General features: G+C 41.5%; 1 protein-coding gene across 1 annotated transcript in view; it reads left to right on the top strand.

Annotated features, from left to right (window-relative positions):
* wdr44 (WD repeat domain 44) overlaps window positions 1-13,860 on the top strand; it is a 72,698-nt gene extending 58,838 nt beyond the window's left edge. The window contains exons 15-20 of the mRNA XM_067996799.1: window positions 928-1,119; window positions 1,397-1,498; window positions 1,590-1,705; window positions 5,767-5,894; window positions 11,837-11,959; window positions 12,635-13,860. Of these exons, the coding sequence (XP_067852900.1) occupies window positions 928-1,119; window positions 1,397-1,498; window positions 1,590-1,705; window positions 5,767-5,894; window positions 11,837-11,959; window positions 12,635-12,720 (747 nt within the window). The 3' untranslated portion in view covers window positions 12,721-13,860. The remainder of the gene's footprint in view (window positions 1-927; window positions 1,120-1,396; window positions 1,499-1,589; window positions 1,706-5,766; window positions 5,895-11,836; window positions 11,960-12,634) is intronic.
* Window positions 13,861-18,472: the final 4,612 nt, after the last annotated feature.

Genomic DNA, 18,472 nt, shown 5'->3' with positions numbered 1-18,472 from the left:
ATCACTGCTGTTTTATTTTTAAACTATTTTTTACGAGGTATTTTGGTTATGTTTCACTAAAGCTCGTCTGCACTGTAAGTTTCCCCTTTTTGCTTCAAAACCTGAGGCCAACCAGGCCAGATGTTCCTCTGCTCTAACTGCTAATTCAGCGCACAAAGCAAGCATAGAACCTTTCCTGTATGTACCACACCATTTAGAAGACATGCTCACTGCCTCGTCAGGGCATCCACAATTTTTACACGCATTTAGACACTTCACTTTTAAAGAAAGAACTTGCATCTTATGTCATCTCATGCATCTAGAAGTACTTCACTTGATCATTTTCTTCAAAATACAGTCTCTGTTGCTATGTATGTCAATCTGACAGTCAGTTTGCACACAAAATCCCACTAACAGCACTTGGATGGATGACCAGTTAGTTTATTTTTGGTAGTACTGGTTGAGGCAGGAATGTTGGGAGGTTCACTGAGTACTCCCTGCACCTCTTCAAATAGTAGCATAGGAACAGACAGGTTCTCAGTTTAACATCCACCTGAAGGTCAGCACTCCCTCAGTACTGCACTAGAGTGTCAGCCTAGATTATGTACTTAAGTCCTGAAGTGCAGCTTCATCACACAAATGTACTCAAGTACAAATATGCTTAATCCAGAAAAACAATTCTTCTTCAAGCCAAAGGGTTTCCTACAGATTCACTGTTATGCAAATCCAAACTATAATTACTCTGGAGTTTGCTCTTTTGATTTGTTGTATTTATGCTATGGGCGGGGCCAGTGTGGTAAAGTGATTTGCTTGCTCAACTCCCTTCACATTTAAGCTTCTGTTGCTGTGTGGGCACAGACCCCAGAGTAAAATCAAGCCTTGCAGGTAGTGATGAGACTGTTATATCCCACTCCTTTTTAGTGGAGTTCATGATTTTTTGTTCTTCAGGATGATAGGTACTTCTTAAGTGGATCGCTTGATGGGAAACTCCGCTTGTGGAACATTCCTGACAAGAAGGTAGCATTGTGGAATGAAATTGATGGACAAACAAAACTAATAACAGCAGCAAACTTCTGCCAAAATGGCAAATATGCAGTGATTGGCACCTATGATGGCAGATGCATCTTCTATGACACGGAGGTAATTCTAGTTCAGTGGTCAAGAAGATTTAGATTTCAGTACTTGTCTAAAATCTTGATGCATTAATGCTAAAGAAGTGTGTGATTTCTATCTACGTTTTTGCTTTATTGCTGGAATGTGATTCTTGAGGGAACCTTAACTTTGCTATATTTGTAGGTAGTATGGTTTTGAAAAGGCTGCTCTTGCCATATGAATTCACAACCAATTTCTGTTTCAATAAAATTAGTTTAGATTAAACAATGTAATCCTGGCTTTTTTTGACCCATTTCCTCTCCAGCATCTGAAGTACCACACACAGATACATGTCCGCTCCACCAGGGGGAGGAACAGAGTTGGGAGAAAAATTACAGGCATTGAGCCATTACCTGGCGAAAATAAGGTGGGTACTTTTTGTTAGGGAGCAGAGTGCAATGATAACTTCGTATTTCAATAACACGGTACATTTTAACATTTTGAACTCTTGAATTTAGATCCTTGTGACCTCCAATGATTCAAGAATCCGCTTGTATGACCTTAGAGATTTGTCCATTTCTATGAAATATAAAGGCTATGTTAACAGCAGTAGCCAAATCAAAGCAAGTTTCAGGTAAGGATGTGGATTTCTTCATGGTTTAAGCCCCACAGAACTATTTCTGCTATCGTCTTTGATTGTGGCATGTATAACCATCACAGCTTTTGCAAAGTTAGTGTAAATCTAATGTTATTTCTTAGTAAAACAAATTCACTTTTTTTTACAAAGTCTGCTGATGTTGCACTTCAGAATCCAAATGAAAGCTGGATTCTGTAGGACTTGAGCAGATTTAATTATGAAGAATTAATTGGCACTTGGAAAAGTATGGACTAATAAATGAAAGTCAGCATGGTTTTGTTAAAGGAAAATCATGTTTGACTAACTTGATTGAGTTCTTTGATGAAGTAACGCAAAGAGTTGATGAGGGTAGTGCGGTTGATGTATATATGGACTTTCAAAAGGCATTTGATAAAGTACCACATAATAGACTTGTTAGTGAAATTAAAGCCCACGGGATTAAAGGGACAATGACAGCATGGAGACAAAATTCGCTAGGGGACGGAAAGCAGAGAGTAGTGGTGAACGGTTGTTTTTCAGACTGGAGGGAAGTATACAGTGGTGTCCCCCAGGGGTCAGCATTAGGACCTCTGCTCTTTTTGGTATATATTAATGACCTAGACCTGGGTGTAGAGGGTATAATTTCAAAGTTTGCAGATGACACGAAGCTCGGAAATGTAGTAAACAACGTGGAGGATAGTAACAGATTTTAGGAGGACATAGACAGACTGGTGAAATGAGCAGACACATGGCAGATGAAATTTAACGCAGAGAAGTGTGAAGTGATGCATTTTGGTAGGAAGAATGAGGAGAGGCAATATAAACTAAATGGTACAATTTTAAAGGGGGTGCAGGAACAGAGACCTTGGGGTTCACATACACAAATCTTTGAAGGTGGCAGGACAAGTTGAGAAGGCTGTTTTTTAAAATAAAGCATATGGGATCCTGGGCTTTGTTAACAGAGGCATAGAGAACATAAACAGGGAAGGTATGCTAAACCTTCATAAAATACTGGTTACGCTTCAGCTGGAATATTATTTTTTATTCTGGGCACCACACTTTAGGAAGGATGTCAAGGCCTTAGAGAGGGTGCAGAAGAGATTTACTAGAATGGTGCCAGGGATGTGGGACTTCAGTTATGTGGAGAGACTGGGGAAGCTGGGGTCCTTCTCCTTCGAACAGAGAGGTTATGAGGAGATTTGATAGAGGTGTTCAAAATCGTGAATGGTTTTGAGAGAGTAAATAAGGAGAAACTTTTTCCAGTGGCAAAAGGGTCAGTAACCAGAGGACACAGATTTAAGGTGATCAGCAAAAGAGCCAGAGGCGACATGAGGAAACATTTTTTTACGTGGCGAGTTGTAATGACCTGGAATGCACTGCCTGAAAGTGTGGTGAAAGCAGATACAATAGTAATTTTCAAAAGGGAATTGGATAAATACTTGAAGGGAAATAGTGTTCAGGGCCATGGGAAAGAGCAGGCGAATGGGACTAAATGGATAGCTCTTTCTAAGAGTGGGCACGAAGTGCCGAATGGCCGCCTGTGGTGTACCTACTATGATATGATACTATGGTTTGGGGTCCATGTTTTTGCTGGGTTTGGAAAACTTCATTTAAATCAATCTTCAGAGCTAGCACATGGGAATGTGAATGCTGCCTCCATTGATCAAGTATACTCCACTCTCGAACCGCATATTCTCTCCCCTTCCATCTCACCCCCACATGGATTGAAAGTGAGCAAATCAAAATACTATACCATAAGGAGTCGCGGCAGCCAAGTTTTTAAACGTGGTATTCAGGAGTGGAGCCTGCACATGTAATTAGTGCCCAGGACACTCAACTGGGTTGGGCCTAGACTAAGGTCAGAGGAGGATCTTGGCCAATTCAGAGAGCTAGTGGAGTTCAGGTATTTTGTACAAATGAATATTGGATTCAGAAAAATTGAAGTCCAATTGTAAAATTAAATATAGTGTTAATTATGAAATAATGGGGGGTGAGCCAATCACTATCACTCATGTTCAGCTCAGCACTCACTGATCTAGTCCAACTGTCAGAAAAACAAAGGCTTGCATTTACATCGTGACTTCAGAAAAGTTTCAAATGACTTCACATGTGGAATGCATTCACTGTTATGTAGGCAAACATGGCAGCCATTTTGCACAAAGCAAAATGCCACAAACAGCAACAAGATCAATTAAACAGTTTATCGAGGTGTTAACTAGGAGCATTGGAGAGGACACCGGGAGAACTCTTTGCTCCCATTAGATCTTAAATGTTCACCTGAACAACTGGAACAGGCATTGTTTAACATCTCTGCTAAAGGACAGCAACTTCAGCAATGCAGCACTCCCTCAGTACTGCACTAGACTACCTAGTTCCACCTACTACTTCCACCTCTACCTCTGCCCATCTGTTGCTGAAACCTTCGTGCATGCTTTTGTTGCCCCTGGTCTCAATTGCTGTAGCGCTCTCCTTACCACCCTCCCATCTTCACCCTCCAAAAACTCCAGCTTGTTCAAAACCCATATACTAACCTGCACCAAGTCCTCGCCCATCACACCTGTCTTTACTGATCTGCATTGGCTCCTAGTCTCTTAGCATCTCTGATTTTAAATTCTTGTCCTTGTTTTTAAATTCCTCCATGGCCTTTGCCCACCCCACATCTACGTAATTACCTGCAGCCCTACCCCCCCCCCCCAACAACTTGAACACTTCATTCTTCTGACTTCCTTGTGTGTTCCTCCCTCCTTTCACCCCATCACTGAAGGCTGTGCTTTCAGTTGCCTATGTCCCACTTTCCATAATTTTCTTCCTAAACCTCCTCACCGCCCTCCCCTCCTTGAAGACCCTCCTTTATAAGCCAACTCTTTGACCAAGCTTTTGATCACCCCTCCTAACCTTCTCTTCAGCTTGGCATCCATTTTCCTTGTGCTTCTGTGAAGTGCTTTGGGATGTTTTTCTGCATTAAAGGCGCTATATAAGTGCAGGTTGTTGATTATTTCATATGTTCAAGTCCTAAATTGGACTTCTGACTCCAAAGAAAGTAATGTCAGCTCAGTCAAGCTTTCACTCTATTATTTGGGGAATGGTGGGGAAGTGGGAGAAGGGGCTAGGGAAGGACAAAATAATCTTGTGGAAACTAAAGATAAGTTTTCTTCATGTTAAATCTGCTTCAGATATTTGGTAATTTACTGATACTGCCTATGATAGCTGCACCCATACATACCTCAACAATTATCTTCTTGAGTCACATACTTTGGACTTGATCTACTAATTGATGCTTTGGTCAGTGCAGGCTTTCATGCTCCCATTATGCCTGGTGAATAGGGCAATGTCACAATACAAGCTTTCCTGGAAGATTGCATTCATTGATGCGGTTTTCAAACGTTGCCACAGAACTTGTCAGGGATCTGTCCTGGGATCTCTCCCCACTTTGCAATCTTCATACTCGACTCCAGTCTGGCAAATTAACCTCCGTTGTAGACCTGAAAAGAGAAGCCATTGATGTCCTTTTTATATAAGCATCTTTATGGCACCTCTTCAGCTGACAGTGGTCTCATACACTCAATGGTTGCACCAAGTGGTGCTGACTTTCCTTTGACAGAGACTTTGCAGCACTGATGATTGTATCGATGTTACGGGGGGAGGGAAGGATTCTCTTGTGGGTATGCGCCTCCCTCTGGGGCTTTCACTTGCTGGTGCTTCTGTTTCCAGTTCAGTTGCTCACCTGTGTGACAGCTGGGCCTATGGACCCAGGAAATCAGGATCAACCCACCTAGCAGATGGGCATGGTAGAGTTGTGAGCAGTACAGGTGCAGGTGAAGCTCTGCGTCAGATCTAGTGGTCTTCCTTGAACTGCCAGCATTAGTTTGCTCTTGTGTGTACTGTGTTGGCTAAACTGAGGTTAAGCTGAAAGTTAGGTGGACTTCACCTTTGGTGCCTGAAATCATCTAACCATATCCTCATGATGCACGCTTGCATTTAATGCTACCTTGTTGACATGATTTTGAATTGTTCCCCCAGCCTCTCCTCTAACCTTGTAAATTTGAGTCTCTTTACATGCTGTGATTTTTATTTTTTAGTCATGATTACACTTACATAATAAGTGGATCTGAAGATAGATACTTTTATATTTGGAGCACTTACCATGATGTCAGCAAGTTTACTTCAGTGCGAAGAGATCGAAATGACTTCTGGGAAGGGATTAAAGGTAACTTGCAACCTCTTAAAACTGTAATCTCTTAAAGATGCATCACAATAAACTGGTTTTAATTTCTCCATAAGCTTTTTAAGTGCTAGTCTCTTATTTTCTAAAGAAGTCAATTTTTTAAAATCACTTCTCGATAAATCAAGCAATTTAAGGAAAACCATTTTAAAAACTCCTCTTCGGGTTGATAATTAAAACCTGCTTCAATGAATCAGTTTAAACTTTCAAAGCCAAGTGATTACAAAGGATTATGGTTACCATTTTTTGTATCTGTTCCTTGTGGTTTTAAGTATCTTTCATTTTAAATGACAATTGGCAATGATGAGGATCCTGGTTTGAAGGAGCTCCTAAGGCTGACAGTGAATAGAGCTGGATTAACATTAGTGAAGAAAGTCATTAATTCAAGGCTGCTTCTTCAGCTGGATATGTTAATCAGCTCCCTCATACCAGCAGAGGCTCAGCAACCCTCTCAAATCAGTGTTTTGATATTAGCACTTCAAACAAAAAATACAGTCACGAAAGAAACCAATAAGAGCAGATATTAATCATTCACTGGGTCGAGGTGGGGGGTGCGAAAGGGATGAAAATGAGTTAGAATCAGACAACTTTGTTTTGCTCGGTTGAAGTACTGGGTGGGTTCTGTCAGGAACTTCAGCAATGAGCATTTCTGAAAAGGTTTTGTAGGTTTGAGACCTCTGGATTTATACCCCATTTAGACCACAACATTGCATCCTTTGGAACTAATTTTGTAATATAACCAGGCTCCCTTGCTGCTGAATTTACCCGATTTACCTTGCTAGGCAGACGTGGAAACCACACACTCAGCCTGTACCAGACAACCACAGACAATGGACCCGAGCTCGGTGGCGGTGGAGCCGTCCCGTGGATGTTTCCTTCACTCCTTTGTGGGTTTCATTAGTTGTTCCTGCCTAACTATGGGGAATCCAATGAAAGGAGTCGAATGACTGGCTTGTTAACCAGGTGTCATGATCGTACACTTTCATGTGCAAGGATCGATCTCGCTACCAACACTCTGTCTTATCTGAGTTAATGTTTTGACCTTCAAATGCGTCTGCATAGGTCAAGCACATGGAAAAACCATTGGTCTAAATTCTTCCTTGCTGGGTGAGGTTTATTGACTTTCTTTCCAGGTATTTGAGCTCAAGGATTTCACTGCTTTCTTTTCAACTTAATGCCTATTTTGGATGATGTTGATGTATGATAGTACCAGAGTAGGTACTGCACAAGAAGGGGCATTCGGCTTATCGTGCCTGTGCCGACTCTTCGAAAGAGCTATCCAATTAGTCCCATTCCCCTGCTCTTTCCCCACAGCCCTGTCATTTTTTTCCCTTCAAGTATTTATCTAATTCCCTTTTGAAAATTACAATTGAATCTGCTTCCACCACCCTTTCCAGATCATTACAACTCACTGCGTTTAAAAATGTTTCCTCAAGTCGCCTCTGGCCTTTTTGCCGATCACCTTAAATCTGTGTCCTCTGGTCATCGACCCTTCTGCTACTGGACAGTTGCTCCTTATTTACTCTGTCAAAACCGTTCATAGGGTTTTGAACATCTATCAAATCTCTCTTTAACCTTCTCTGTCCTAAGGAGAACAACCCCAACTTCTCCATTCTCTCCACATAACTGAAGTCCCTCATCCCTGGTACCATTCTAGTAAATCTCTTCTGCACCTTCTCTAAGGCCTTGACATCCTTCCTAAAGTGTGGTGTCCAGAATTGAACACAATACTCCAGCTGAGACCTAACGAGTGTTTTATAAAGGTTTAGCAGAACTTTCTAGCTTTTGTACTCTATGCCTCTGTTTATAAAGCCAAGGATCCCGTATGCTTTTTTAACAGCCTTTTTAACTTGTCCTGCCACCTTCAAAGATTTGTATACATACACCCCCCAGGTCTCTCTGTTCTGCACCCTCTTTAAAATTGTACCATTTGGTTTATATTGCCTCTCCTCATTCTTCCTACCATAATGCATCACTTCACACTTCTCTGTGTTAAATTTCATCTGCCATGTGTCTGCCCATTTCACCAGTCTGTAAATGTCCTCTTGAAGTCTATTACAATCCTCCACATTGTTTACTACATTTCCAAGTTTTGTGCCATCTGCAAACTTTGAAATTATACCCTCTATATCCAAGTCCAGATCATTAACATATATCAAAAAGAGCAGTGGTCCTAATACTGACCCCTGGGGGACACCACTGTATTCTTCCCTCCAGTCTGTAAAATAACTGTTCACCACTACTCTCTGCTTTCTGTCCCCTAGCCAATTTTGTATCCATGCTGCCATTGTTGCTTTAATCCCGTGGGCTTTAATTTTGCTAAAAAAAACAAGCCTATTATGTGGTACTTTCTCAAATGCCCTTTGAAAGTCCATACACACAACATCAACCCTCTCCGTTACTTCATCAAAGAACTCAGTCAAGTTAGTCAAACATGATTTTCCTTTAATAAATGCATGTTGACTTTAATATTAGCCCATACTTTTCCAAGTTCCGATTAATTTTGTCCCAGATTATTGTCTCAAAGTTTCCCCATTATTGACATTAGGCTGACTGGCCTGTAATTGCTGGGTTTATCCCTATCCCCTTTTTTGAACAGGGGTGTAACATTTGCAATTCTCTAATCCTCCGGCACCATCCCCATATTTAAGGAGGATTGGAAGATTGTGGCCAGAGCCTGCACAATTTCTACCCTTCCCTCAGTAACCTCTGATTCATCCAATCTGGACTGGGTGACTTTTCTACTTTGAGTACTGCCATTCTTTTAAGTACCCTCTCTATCTTTTTTTATCCTATCCATTATGGCTACTACCTCCTTTATTGCTACAATGGCAGCACCCTCTTAAGTGAAGATGGATGTGAAGTATTCATTTAGTGCCTCAGCCATGCCCTTTGCCGCCACAAGAAGATCTCCTTTTTTGTCCCTAATCGGTCCCACCCTTCCTTTGACCACGCTTTTTCTATTTATATGTTTATAAAAGACTGATTTTCCTTTTATGTTAGCTGCTAATCTATTCACATATTCTCTCTTTGCCTCTCTTATTCTCTTTGATCTCCTCTGTACTTTCTGTATTTAGTCTGGTTCTCTACTGTATTATGAACCTTACATTGGTCATAAGCATCCTTTTTCAATTTCATTTTAATCTCTAAATCTTTAGTTATCCAGGGAGCTCTAGTTTTAGATGCCCTTCCTTTCCCCTTGGTAGGAATGTGTCTACTCTGTACCCGAACCAACTCCTTCTTGAAGGCCTCCCATTGTTCAATTACTGTTTTGCCTACCGATTTTTGATTTCAATCCACCTGGGCATGACCCCTTTTTAACTCACTGAAATTTGCCCTCCTCCAGTTTCACATTTGATTGTTCTTTGTCCTTTTCCATAACTATTCTAAACCTAATATTATGATCACTGTTCCCCAAATGTTATGCAGCATAGTTGCCTTTGATTCAGAAAGACTGATTCTCATTTCAGGAAGTTTGAATGGTCCAACATCCAGTACTGGATGAGCAAAAATTTCCTCCACCTAAATATTGGGAAGACCAAAGCCATTGTCTTCGGTAAAAAGGAAGAAGGAACCAGTTCAGGGAACTATAGACCAATTAGCTTAACGTCGGTGGTAGGAAAGATAATGGAATCCTTACTCATAGATGTAATAGAAAACGAGATTAAAATAAGACTAGTCATCACAGATTTCAAAAGGGAAGATGAACCTTGGTTAGACCACATTTCGAGTACTGTGAACAGTTCTAGTCTACATATTATAAAAGATATAAATGAACTGGAGAAGGTTTACTAGGATGATACCAAGCTGAAGTTATACCCATCAGGAAAGGTTGAATTCTTTGAAGAAGTAACAGAAAGGGTAGATAAGGGTGATGCAGTGGATGTAATATATTTGAATTTTCAAAAGGCCTGCCATAAGGTACTGCATAGTAGACTCATGACTAAGGTTAGAGCATGTGGAGTCAGGGGACAAGTAGCGGAATGGATAGCAAGCTGGCTACAAAACAGAAAACAGACAGGGGTTAAAGGTAGTTGCTCAGATTGGCAAAAGATGGGAAGTGATGTTCTACAAGGATCGAAGCTGGCACCAATGTTCACCTTTTACGTAAACTATTTGGACTCGAGAATCGGAAATACAATTTCAAAATTTGCAGATGACACCAAATTGGGGGTATAGTTAATACTGAGGAGAACTGCTACAAAATTCAGGAAGACATTAATGAACTTGCAGCATGGGCATATAATTGGCAAATGAATTTCAATATAGATAAATGAGAGGTATTACATTTTGGTAGGAAGAATAAGGGGGCTGCATACTGCTTGGAAAATAAGAGTCTAAATGGGGTAGAGGAGCAGAGGGATCTAGGGGTGCAGATACACAAATCACAAAGTAGCAATGCCGGTTAATAAGGCCATTTTAAAAAAAAAGCAAACCAAGCACTAGGGTTCATTTCTCGAGGAATAGAATTGAAAAGCAGAGAAGTTATGTTAAACTTGTATAGAACCTTGGTTAGACCACATTTGGAGTACTGCGAACAGTTCTAGTCTACATATTATAAAAGATATAAATGAACTGGAGAAGGTTTACTAGGATGATACCAGGCTGAAGTTATACCCATCAGGAAAGGTTGAATGGGCTGGGGCTCTTTTCTTTTCTCTAGAAAAAGGACTGAGGGGGTGACCTGATCGAGGTCTTTAAGATTACGAAGGGGTTTGATAGGGTAAATGTAGAGAAGATGTTTCCACTTGCGGGGGAGACCAGAACTAGGGGCCATAAATATAAGATAGTCACTAATTAATACTATACGGAATTCATGAGAAACTTCTTTACCCAGAGAGTGGTTAGAATTTGGAACTCGCTACCACAAGGAGTAGTTGAGGCGAATACCATAGATACATTTAAGGGGAAGCTAGATAAACATGTGAGGGAGAAAGGAATAGAAAGATATGCTGATAGGATGAGAGGGAGGGAGGAGGTTCGTGTGGAGAATAAACACCGGCATGGACCTATTAGGCCAAATGGCCTGTTTCTGTGCTGTACGTTTTATGTAAAACTCCGCTCCGTAGCCACCGATTCCATTCCTCTCCGTGACCACTGTCTGAGGCTGAACCAGAGCATTCGCAACCTTGGCATTCAATTTGACCCTGAGGTGAGTTTCCAACCACATATCCACTCCATCACCAAGACCACCTATATCCAACTCCGTAACATCGCCCTTCTCTGCCCCTGCCTCACCGTACCTGCTGCTAAAACCCTTGTCCATGTCTTTGTTACCTCTCGACTTGACTCTTCCAGTGCTCTCCTGGCCGGCCTCCCATCTTCCACCCTCAAACTTGAGCTCATCCCAAAACTCTGCTGTGTTTATCCTAACTCGCATCAAGTCCTGTTCACCCATTACCCCTCTACTCGCTGACCTACATTGGCTCCCGGTCCGGGAATGCTCGATTTTAAAAGTCATCCTTGTTTTCAAATCCCTCCTTGGCCTGGCCCCTTCCTATCTCTGTAACCTCCTCCAGCCGTACAACCCTCCGAAATCTCTGCGCTCCTCCATTTCTTGTCTCTTGCACATCCCTGATTTTAATCTCTCCACCATTGGCGGCCATGCCTTCAGCTGCCCAGGCCCTAAGCTGCTCTCCTCTCCACCTCTCTCTCCTCCTTTAAGACGCTTTGTAAAACCTACCTCTTTGACCAAGCTTCTGGTCACCTGTCCTAATATCTCCTTAAGTGGTTCAGTGTTAAATTTTGTTTGATAATGCTCCTGTGAAGCACCTTGGGATGTTTTACTATGTTAAAAGCACTATATAAATGCAAGTTGTTGTTGTACAGACAATGTGTCCTGACAAATCTATGCTTTGAATACATGCAAATATTGACATTAATTCTATAGTTAATCATAATCTCTACTGTGTTTTTCTCTTGTGTAGCACATAATGCAGTTGTCACTTCAGCAGTTTTTGCACCAAATCCAAGTCTGATGCTGTCTGATGTCCCACAGGCAGAGAAAGAGGGTGATGGCGTGGGTATTGATACAGATCTTATACCTTCTGGTATGTAATCTTTCTTGGCTTCAGATATTGTATAATGTAAATTGTTATAGACTAGTAAACTTTGATAGTTCACCTTCTTTGCACTCATTACCCATTTGTAGATGTTTAGTGGTGATGTCGTTGTCACATGACACACTTGAAAATAGAAATATTTGGGTAATGATTAAACCTGCAAGATAAATTCAGTTGTTTATCGGGCTTTGACTTCTATCCAGAGGTCCCAGTCTTGTTTTTTATTCAATTCAGGCTGTCCTGAATAGATGAGTTTTGTTCGTATTTGGGCAGAGTGAGTGTGTTTTGTCCCGTTTCTTGGCAAAGAAGGATTTGTGTATGTTTGCGGTTTGTATGTGCATCTGTGCAGGGCAGGAGGCAGTGAATCTGTAGCTTCACAGTAGGTAGTCTTAAGTCACAGATTTAATGGCAACTCTGAAGGAGCCAACAATCCGAAGAACTCATTTTAAGTTGAAAAGGGGGAAGTCGGTAGTAGCAGGGAGCCCTGAAGAGCAAATTGTGGGAAGAAAGCTGTGAGGAGATCTAATTTATATTTTTAAAAACTGAACTTTTTCAGTTCTGCAGTGGTTTTAAAGTGGATGAGTAGCATCTATTGTATTCTGTTGAGATGTGCATATACTAATTACTGTGTGACATCTATCACTAATCTCTCTTCCATATCAGGTGCATTGAAAGCAGATAATACCGAAGTACTCTTGTCTGCAGATTTCACTGGAGCAATCAAAGTTTTCATCAGGAAGAAGAACTAATTGCGTTCTGGTACTGTATTGAGACCGAATTCTGACGTGGCACATTATACTCCATTGCAAACACTTGCATTTTAATTACCACTGGATGCCAGCAGAAATTGAAGCATTGCAATAGCTAACAGTGTTACACACTTTCTTTTAAACTTCAGTAGTTAACATGGAGTTGATTTGGATGTGGAGATCAGCTGTGTTGGCATGCTGTGTGGTTATTCGGTAGGAACCTGCAGAAATGATTATAAATATCCTTATGTATGGGACTTAAAGGTCTAAAAACTATAGTCAATTAAGTTCCTCTTTGTCCAAGTTCAGTATAGTTGTGTTTGTCCATTGAAGTTGTATGTCTGTGCAAGTTCTGGTCTGGGAAACAGGCATTAGGTTTTCTGCTTGAAAGAATACAAATTTATTCCATAGATCATAGTGTGCCTTTCAAGGGGGCTGATCAAAATAGATCTGGCGGAATTGTGCAAGTGTATCGATGATAAACTATATATACTAATAGTAAATGCTGTATAATGAAATTCTGTTCATTTTGTGGCTGAACTGGTTTAACAGCGTGCATTCTGTTCACTAGAATTAGGTTTTCCACTTTAAAAGCTGATGCCAAGTCAAATTAATCACTGGGAAGTACAACTTCAATTCCATTTGCTGCAGCTTTGGGAGCAGGTTTGGAAACAAGTTGTTGTGAAACTCAAAGTGCATTCTTTTAAGAGTGCAAGGATATTGATAATCCAGCCACATGCTTTCCTTTATTTTGTATGTTCAATTCTTGTGCTTTCCTTTTTTTTTATTCGATGTACCACTTTACAGATGTCAAATTTCCTTTTGTTTTCGCCAAATTTTATTTTACTAGAATTGGGCGGAATGAATCTTTGAGCGATCTTTTACTATGTTGCATTATATTAAGACAATTTGATGTTCAAACAGTGTGTAAAAAAAAATTGTCTTGAAATTGAATTTTTGTGGTAAATAGAGAAAATGTTTACTATTGCAACACAAGGATCTCAAATAAGAAAGCTTGTATAAATAAGACTTCTTTACCAATGAAATAACATTTCTGGATCTATGGTGCTAGAAAATGTTGTTGACGGTTGTTAAGGTCTGAAATAAGCAAAATGTATAAATAAAGGTTGCTCCAACAAATATTCTGGTTTCTTTAACGCTTTTTATGGTCATACCTCACCAGACGTGTCTCTGATGAGGAATTGAGAGTCAGGATGCAATTGGTTTCCTGCTGAAACTCCAGCGTCAGGAGTAGATACATACATATAAAACTTATTTGTGCACGTGCAGAACTATGGCAGAAACCGGAGGAGAAAGACTAGCTGCCTGGTGTAATTTTCAGGTTCTTGAGATCCTCTTGCTGGGAAAGTATTGTCACAAGCCCCATGACCGAATGGTTATGGGGAGCTGCTGTCTGACAAAACAAATTCAGCATCTCTACTGATATGTCTGCCGAAAAGTGATTGTTCTATGTTTGTATTTCTGAAGACATTTTCTTGCTGCCTTAAACTGCTTGCTAGGACCTTGCTGCTGCACCCAGATGGCTGCTGTTCATGTGTGAGTATTGAAAGTGATGTCAGGCGTCTATTTGACCAAAGGGAATATTGGAGCTGAGCCAGTTCCTGACCCCTCTCCGTGCCCTCACACACAGTTCCTCAGGCTTGCTTTCTCTCCCTCTATCCCATCCCTTGCTCGCTCTAAGCTTCCCATGTGCGCTCTCCTTGCTTGCATGCTCTCCCCTTCACGCCAGCTTTTTTTTTGCCCCCCCCCTCCCCCAACTGAATATGATGTGAAGCTTATTTGTAACTTAACTTTTGACCTCAGCAGCTACCCAGTTTCCTAAACTGATGGGAGGGAAGCTGAGTAGATGGAAGAGAATGGGAATTGTAACAAGAATTTTAAAAATTGGATCCCCTGAATAAGAATTGAAGTGCTTTACATAAGAGAAGACAAGGAATCCCTCAAGGTGGCAGAAAGAATAGGAGAGAATCTCGTGCCATTTCCCACATGTTGGGGGCAGCAGGGATTATGTGCACAAGTCTCTGGCGTAGGGCTTGAATCCACGATCTTCTGACTCGGGCGAGAATGCCAGCACTCTGCCAAGGCTGGCATTGTACTGGCCGTGGAAAGGCTGTAAGAGAGGTGGAGGAGGGAATAGTTCACCTCAGAGGATGTCATTTGTGAATTTGATTAGGGCTGTTTCAAGGGTGGGAACGTGTTGAATTTGAGAGGCTGGCTTTGTGGAGTGCTTTAGTATTTGGTGGGTTTGTTGATCGTGAAATTTTGCACCTATGCGCTGACAGTTGGTTAGACCATAAGAGATAGGAGCAGGAGTAAGCCATTTGGCCCCTCGAGCTTGCTCCGCCATTCAATGAGATCATAGCTGATCTGATTTTTACCTCAACTACACTTTCCCGCCCTTTCCCCTTATCCTTTGACTCCCTTGCTGATCAAAAATTTGTCTAACTCGGCCTTGAATGTATTCAATGACTCAGCCTCCACAGCTTTTTGGTGTAAAGAATTCCAAAGAGTCACGACCCTCTGGGAGAAGAAATTCCTCCTCATTTCCATCTTAAACGGGCGACCCCTTATTCTGAGACTATGCCCCCTAGTTTTAGATTCCCCCATGAGGGGTAACATCCTCTCAGCATCTACCCTATCGCGTCCCCTCAGAATCTTGTATGTTTCAATAAGATCTCCTCTCATTCTTCTAAACTCCAATGAGTATAGACCCAACCTGTTCAATCTTTCCTCATAAGACAACCCTTCCATACGCGGAATCAACCTAGTGAACCTTCTCTGAACTGCCTCCAATGCAAGTATATTCTTCCTTAAAAAAAGGGGACCAGAACTGTATGCAGTAGTCCAGGTCTCACGAGCATGACTTCCCTGCTTTTATACTCCATCCCCCCAGAAATAAAGGCCAATATTCCGTTTGCCTTCCAGATTACCTGCTGCACCTGTATGTTAACTTTGTGTTTCATGTACGAGGACACCCAGATCCCTTTGTACCGCAGCATTTTGTAGTATTTCTCCATTCAAATAATATTTTGCTTTTTTATTTTTCCTCCCAAAGTGGATGACTTCACATTTTCCCACATTATATTCCACCTGCCAAATTTATGCCCATTCGCTTAACCTGTCAATATCCCTTTGCAGAAACTTTGTGTCCTCGCAACTTGCTTTTCCACCTATCTTTGTATCAGCAAATTTGGCCACAAGACACTGTTCCTTCATCCAAGTCATTGATATATATTGTAAATAGTTGAGGCCCCAGCACTGAGCCCTGCGGCACCCCATCAGTTACAGATTGCCATTTTGAAAATGACCCTTTTATCCCTGTTTTCTGTCAGTTAGCCAATCCTCTATCCATGCCAGTATATTACCCCCAACACCATGAGCTCTTGTGCAGTAATCTTTTATGTGGCACTTTATCGAATGCCTTTTGGAAATCCAAATATACTGCATCCATTGGTTCCCCTTTATCAACCCTGCCTGTTACTTCCTCAAAGAACTCTCATAAATTTGTCAGACACTATTTCCCCTTCATAAAACCATGTTGACTCTCCTTGATTGTATTATGAGTCTCCAAATGTCCTGCTACTACTTCCTTAATAATGGATTCTAGCATTTTCCCAATGACAGATGTTAGGCTAACTGGTCTATAGTTACCTGCTTTCTGTCTCGCTCCCTTCTTGAATAGGGGTGTTACGTTTGTGTTTGCGGTTTTCCAATTAATTCCAGCTAATTAGATATTGCATTGTATTTTGTAACGCAGTACCGAGTGTAGCAATTTCTGATCCATCTGACACAAGGCACGTGGAGGAAGGGGGAAGGTCCTCCGTTTACGACCAGGACATGTTTCTTCTAATCTCTGCCATGCCGATGTAACCTGAATTCCCTCTGTCTATTCGTGTGCGCATTTGGCTGCTGCTCTAGACCCGAGCCCATAACTTCTATCTTTTTTATTTCCCTTGAGCCGTTTGTCTCTTCTCCTGTCTCCTCCCCTTCCTGTCACCCAGTTGTGCCACCTTTCATTTCTCCCCTCTTGGGTACTTTGCATTCCCCCTGCCCCCTCCCCCCCCAAAACCCATCACTGATTCTCTTCTTTCCTCCTCTCCTGCCAGCCCCGGCTTGAATTTCCCTTGGATAAGCCCACAGCTACCCGCTGTGCCTCCATTGGCATTCTCTGAACGGCCCATCAAGTTACACATCACTGCCTCCTTACAAGCAGCAACTGTTCCAGTCTTCTCTCTAGCTGTCCTTCCCACCCAGTGTACCTGCTGGGGGCTAATCTCATCAACCTCCTTCCCAACCAACATTACTCCCTTGGATTCTGCCAACAGATCAAACATCTCGACACTTCTCTCCAGAATATCCGTTCACTTGTGATCAAGGCCCTTGCCGCCCATGACCTTATTGCTGACTATATTAACAACCTGGCTTTGACTGACTCACTACAATATCGCTGCTGAGACACCAGTTGGGGCTGAACCACCTGAAGTGCTATCGGGTTTCCATTACCACAGCTTTCCTGAATCTTTCCCAGCATTTAGTGTCCTAGGCCACGATTCCATACTAGACAAGTCGCATGGCCGTGATTTCGTATCTGGAGAAATTACACAGACAGTGACTTTTTTTTAAAAAGTAGCTCGCTGTACTCAGTCACACCTTTATCTCCCTCTGCTGGTGTCTCTCTATCATTGATAGGAACAGGAGTAGGCAATTCAGTCCCTCAAGCCTGTTCTGCCATTCAATGAGATCATGGCTGATCTGTATCCTAACTCCAGTTACCCACCTTTGCTCTATATGGCTTAATACCCTTGGTTAGCAAAAATCTATCCAGCTCAGATTTAAAATCATTAATTGAGCTAGCATCTACTGCTTTTATGTGGGAGAGAGTTCTTGTGTGAAGAATTGTTTCCTAACTTCTCTCCTACATGACCTGGCTCTGATTTTAAGGTTATGTCCCCTTTTCCTAGACTCCCCCACCAGTGGAAAAAGTTTCTCTCTAACCTATCAATTCCTTTCAAAATCCTAAAAACCTTAATCAAATCACCCATTAACCTTCTATATTCTGGGGAATACAAACCTAGTTTATGTAATCTCTCATAATCTAACCCTTGGAGCCCTGGTATATTCTGGTGAATCTGTGCTGCACTCCTTCCAAGACCAATATATTCTTTCTAAGGTGCGGTGCCCAGAATTCTACACAGTACACCAGATGTGATCTAACCAGGGCTTTGTATAGCTCTAGCAAAACTTCCCTTTTATATTCTAGCCCTCTAGATATAAAGGCTAACATACCAATAGCCTTTTTGATTTTTTTTTTATACCTGACCACTACTTGTTAGTGATCTGTGTGCATGAATCCCGAAATCTCTTTGGATCACCACTGTTCCTAGCTTTTAACCATTTAAAAAAATACTCTGATCTATCCTTTTTTGGTCCAAAATGGATGACCTCACACTTACCTGCATTGAAATCCATCTGCCACAGTTTTTGCCCACTCACCTAATCTATCAATGTCTTTGTAATTTTATGCTCCCATCTACACTACTTAATATGCCACCAATATTTGTTATCGGCAAACTGGGAAAAATGGCTTTGTTGTGTTATCTAAGTCATCAGTAAATATAGTGAATAGTTGTGGCCCTAGCACATATCATGGTGGGATACCACTCGTCACTTCCTTCCAATTTGAGTACAAACCCATTTTTAAAAATTCATTCATGGAATATGGGCATCACTG

Source organism: Heptranchias perlo, chromosome 15 (assembly GCF_035084215.1).
Source record: "Heptranchias perlo isolate sHepPer1 chromosome 15, sHepPer1.hap1, whole genome shotgun sequence".
NCBI lineage: Eukaryota > Metazoa > Chordata > Chondrichthyes > Hexanchiformes > Hexanchidae > Heptranchias > Heptranchias perlo.
Note: the sequence above shows the minus strand (reverse complement) of the source record. Positions and strands in the feature narration are given on the sequence as shown.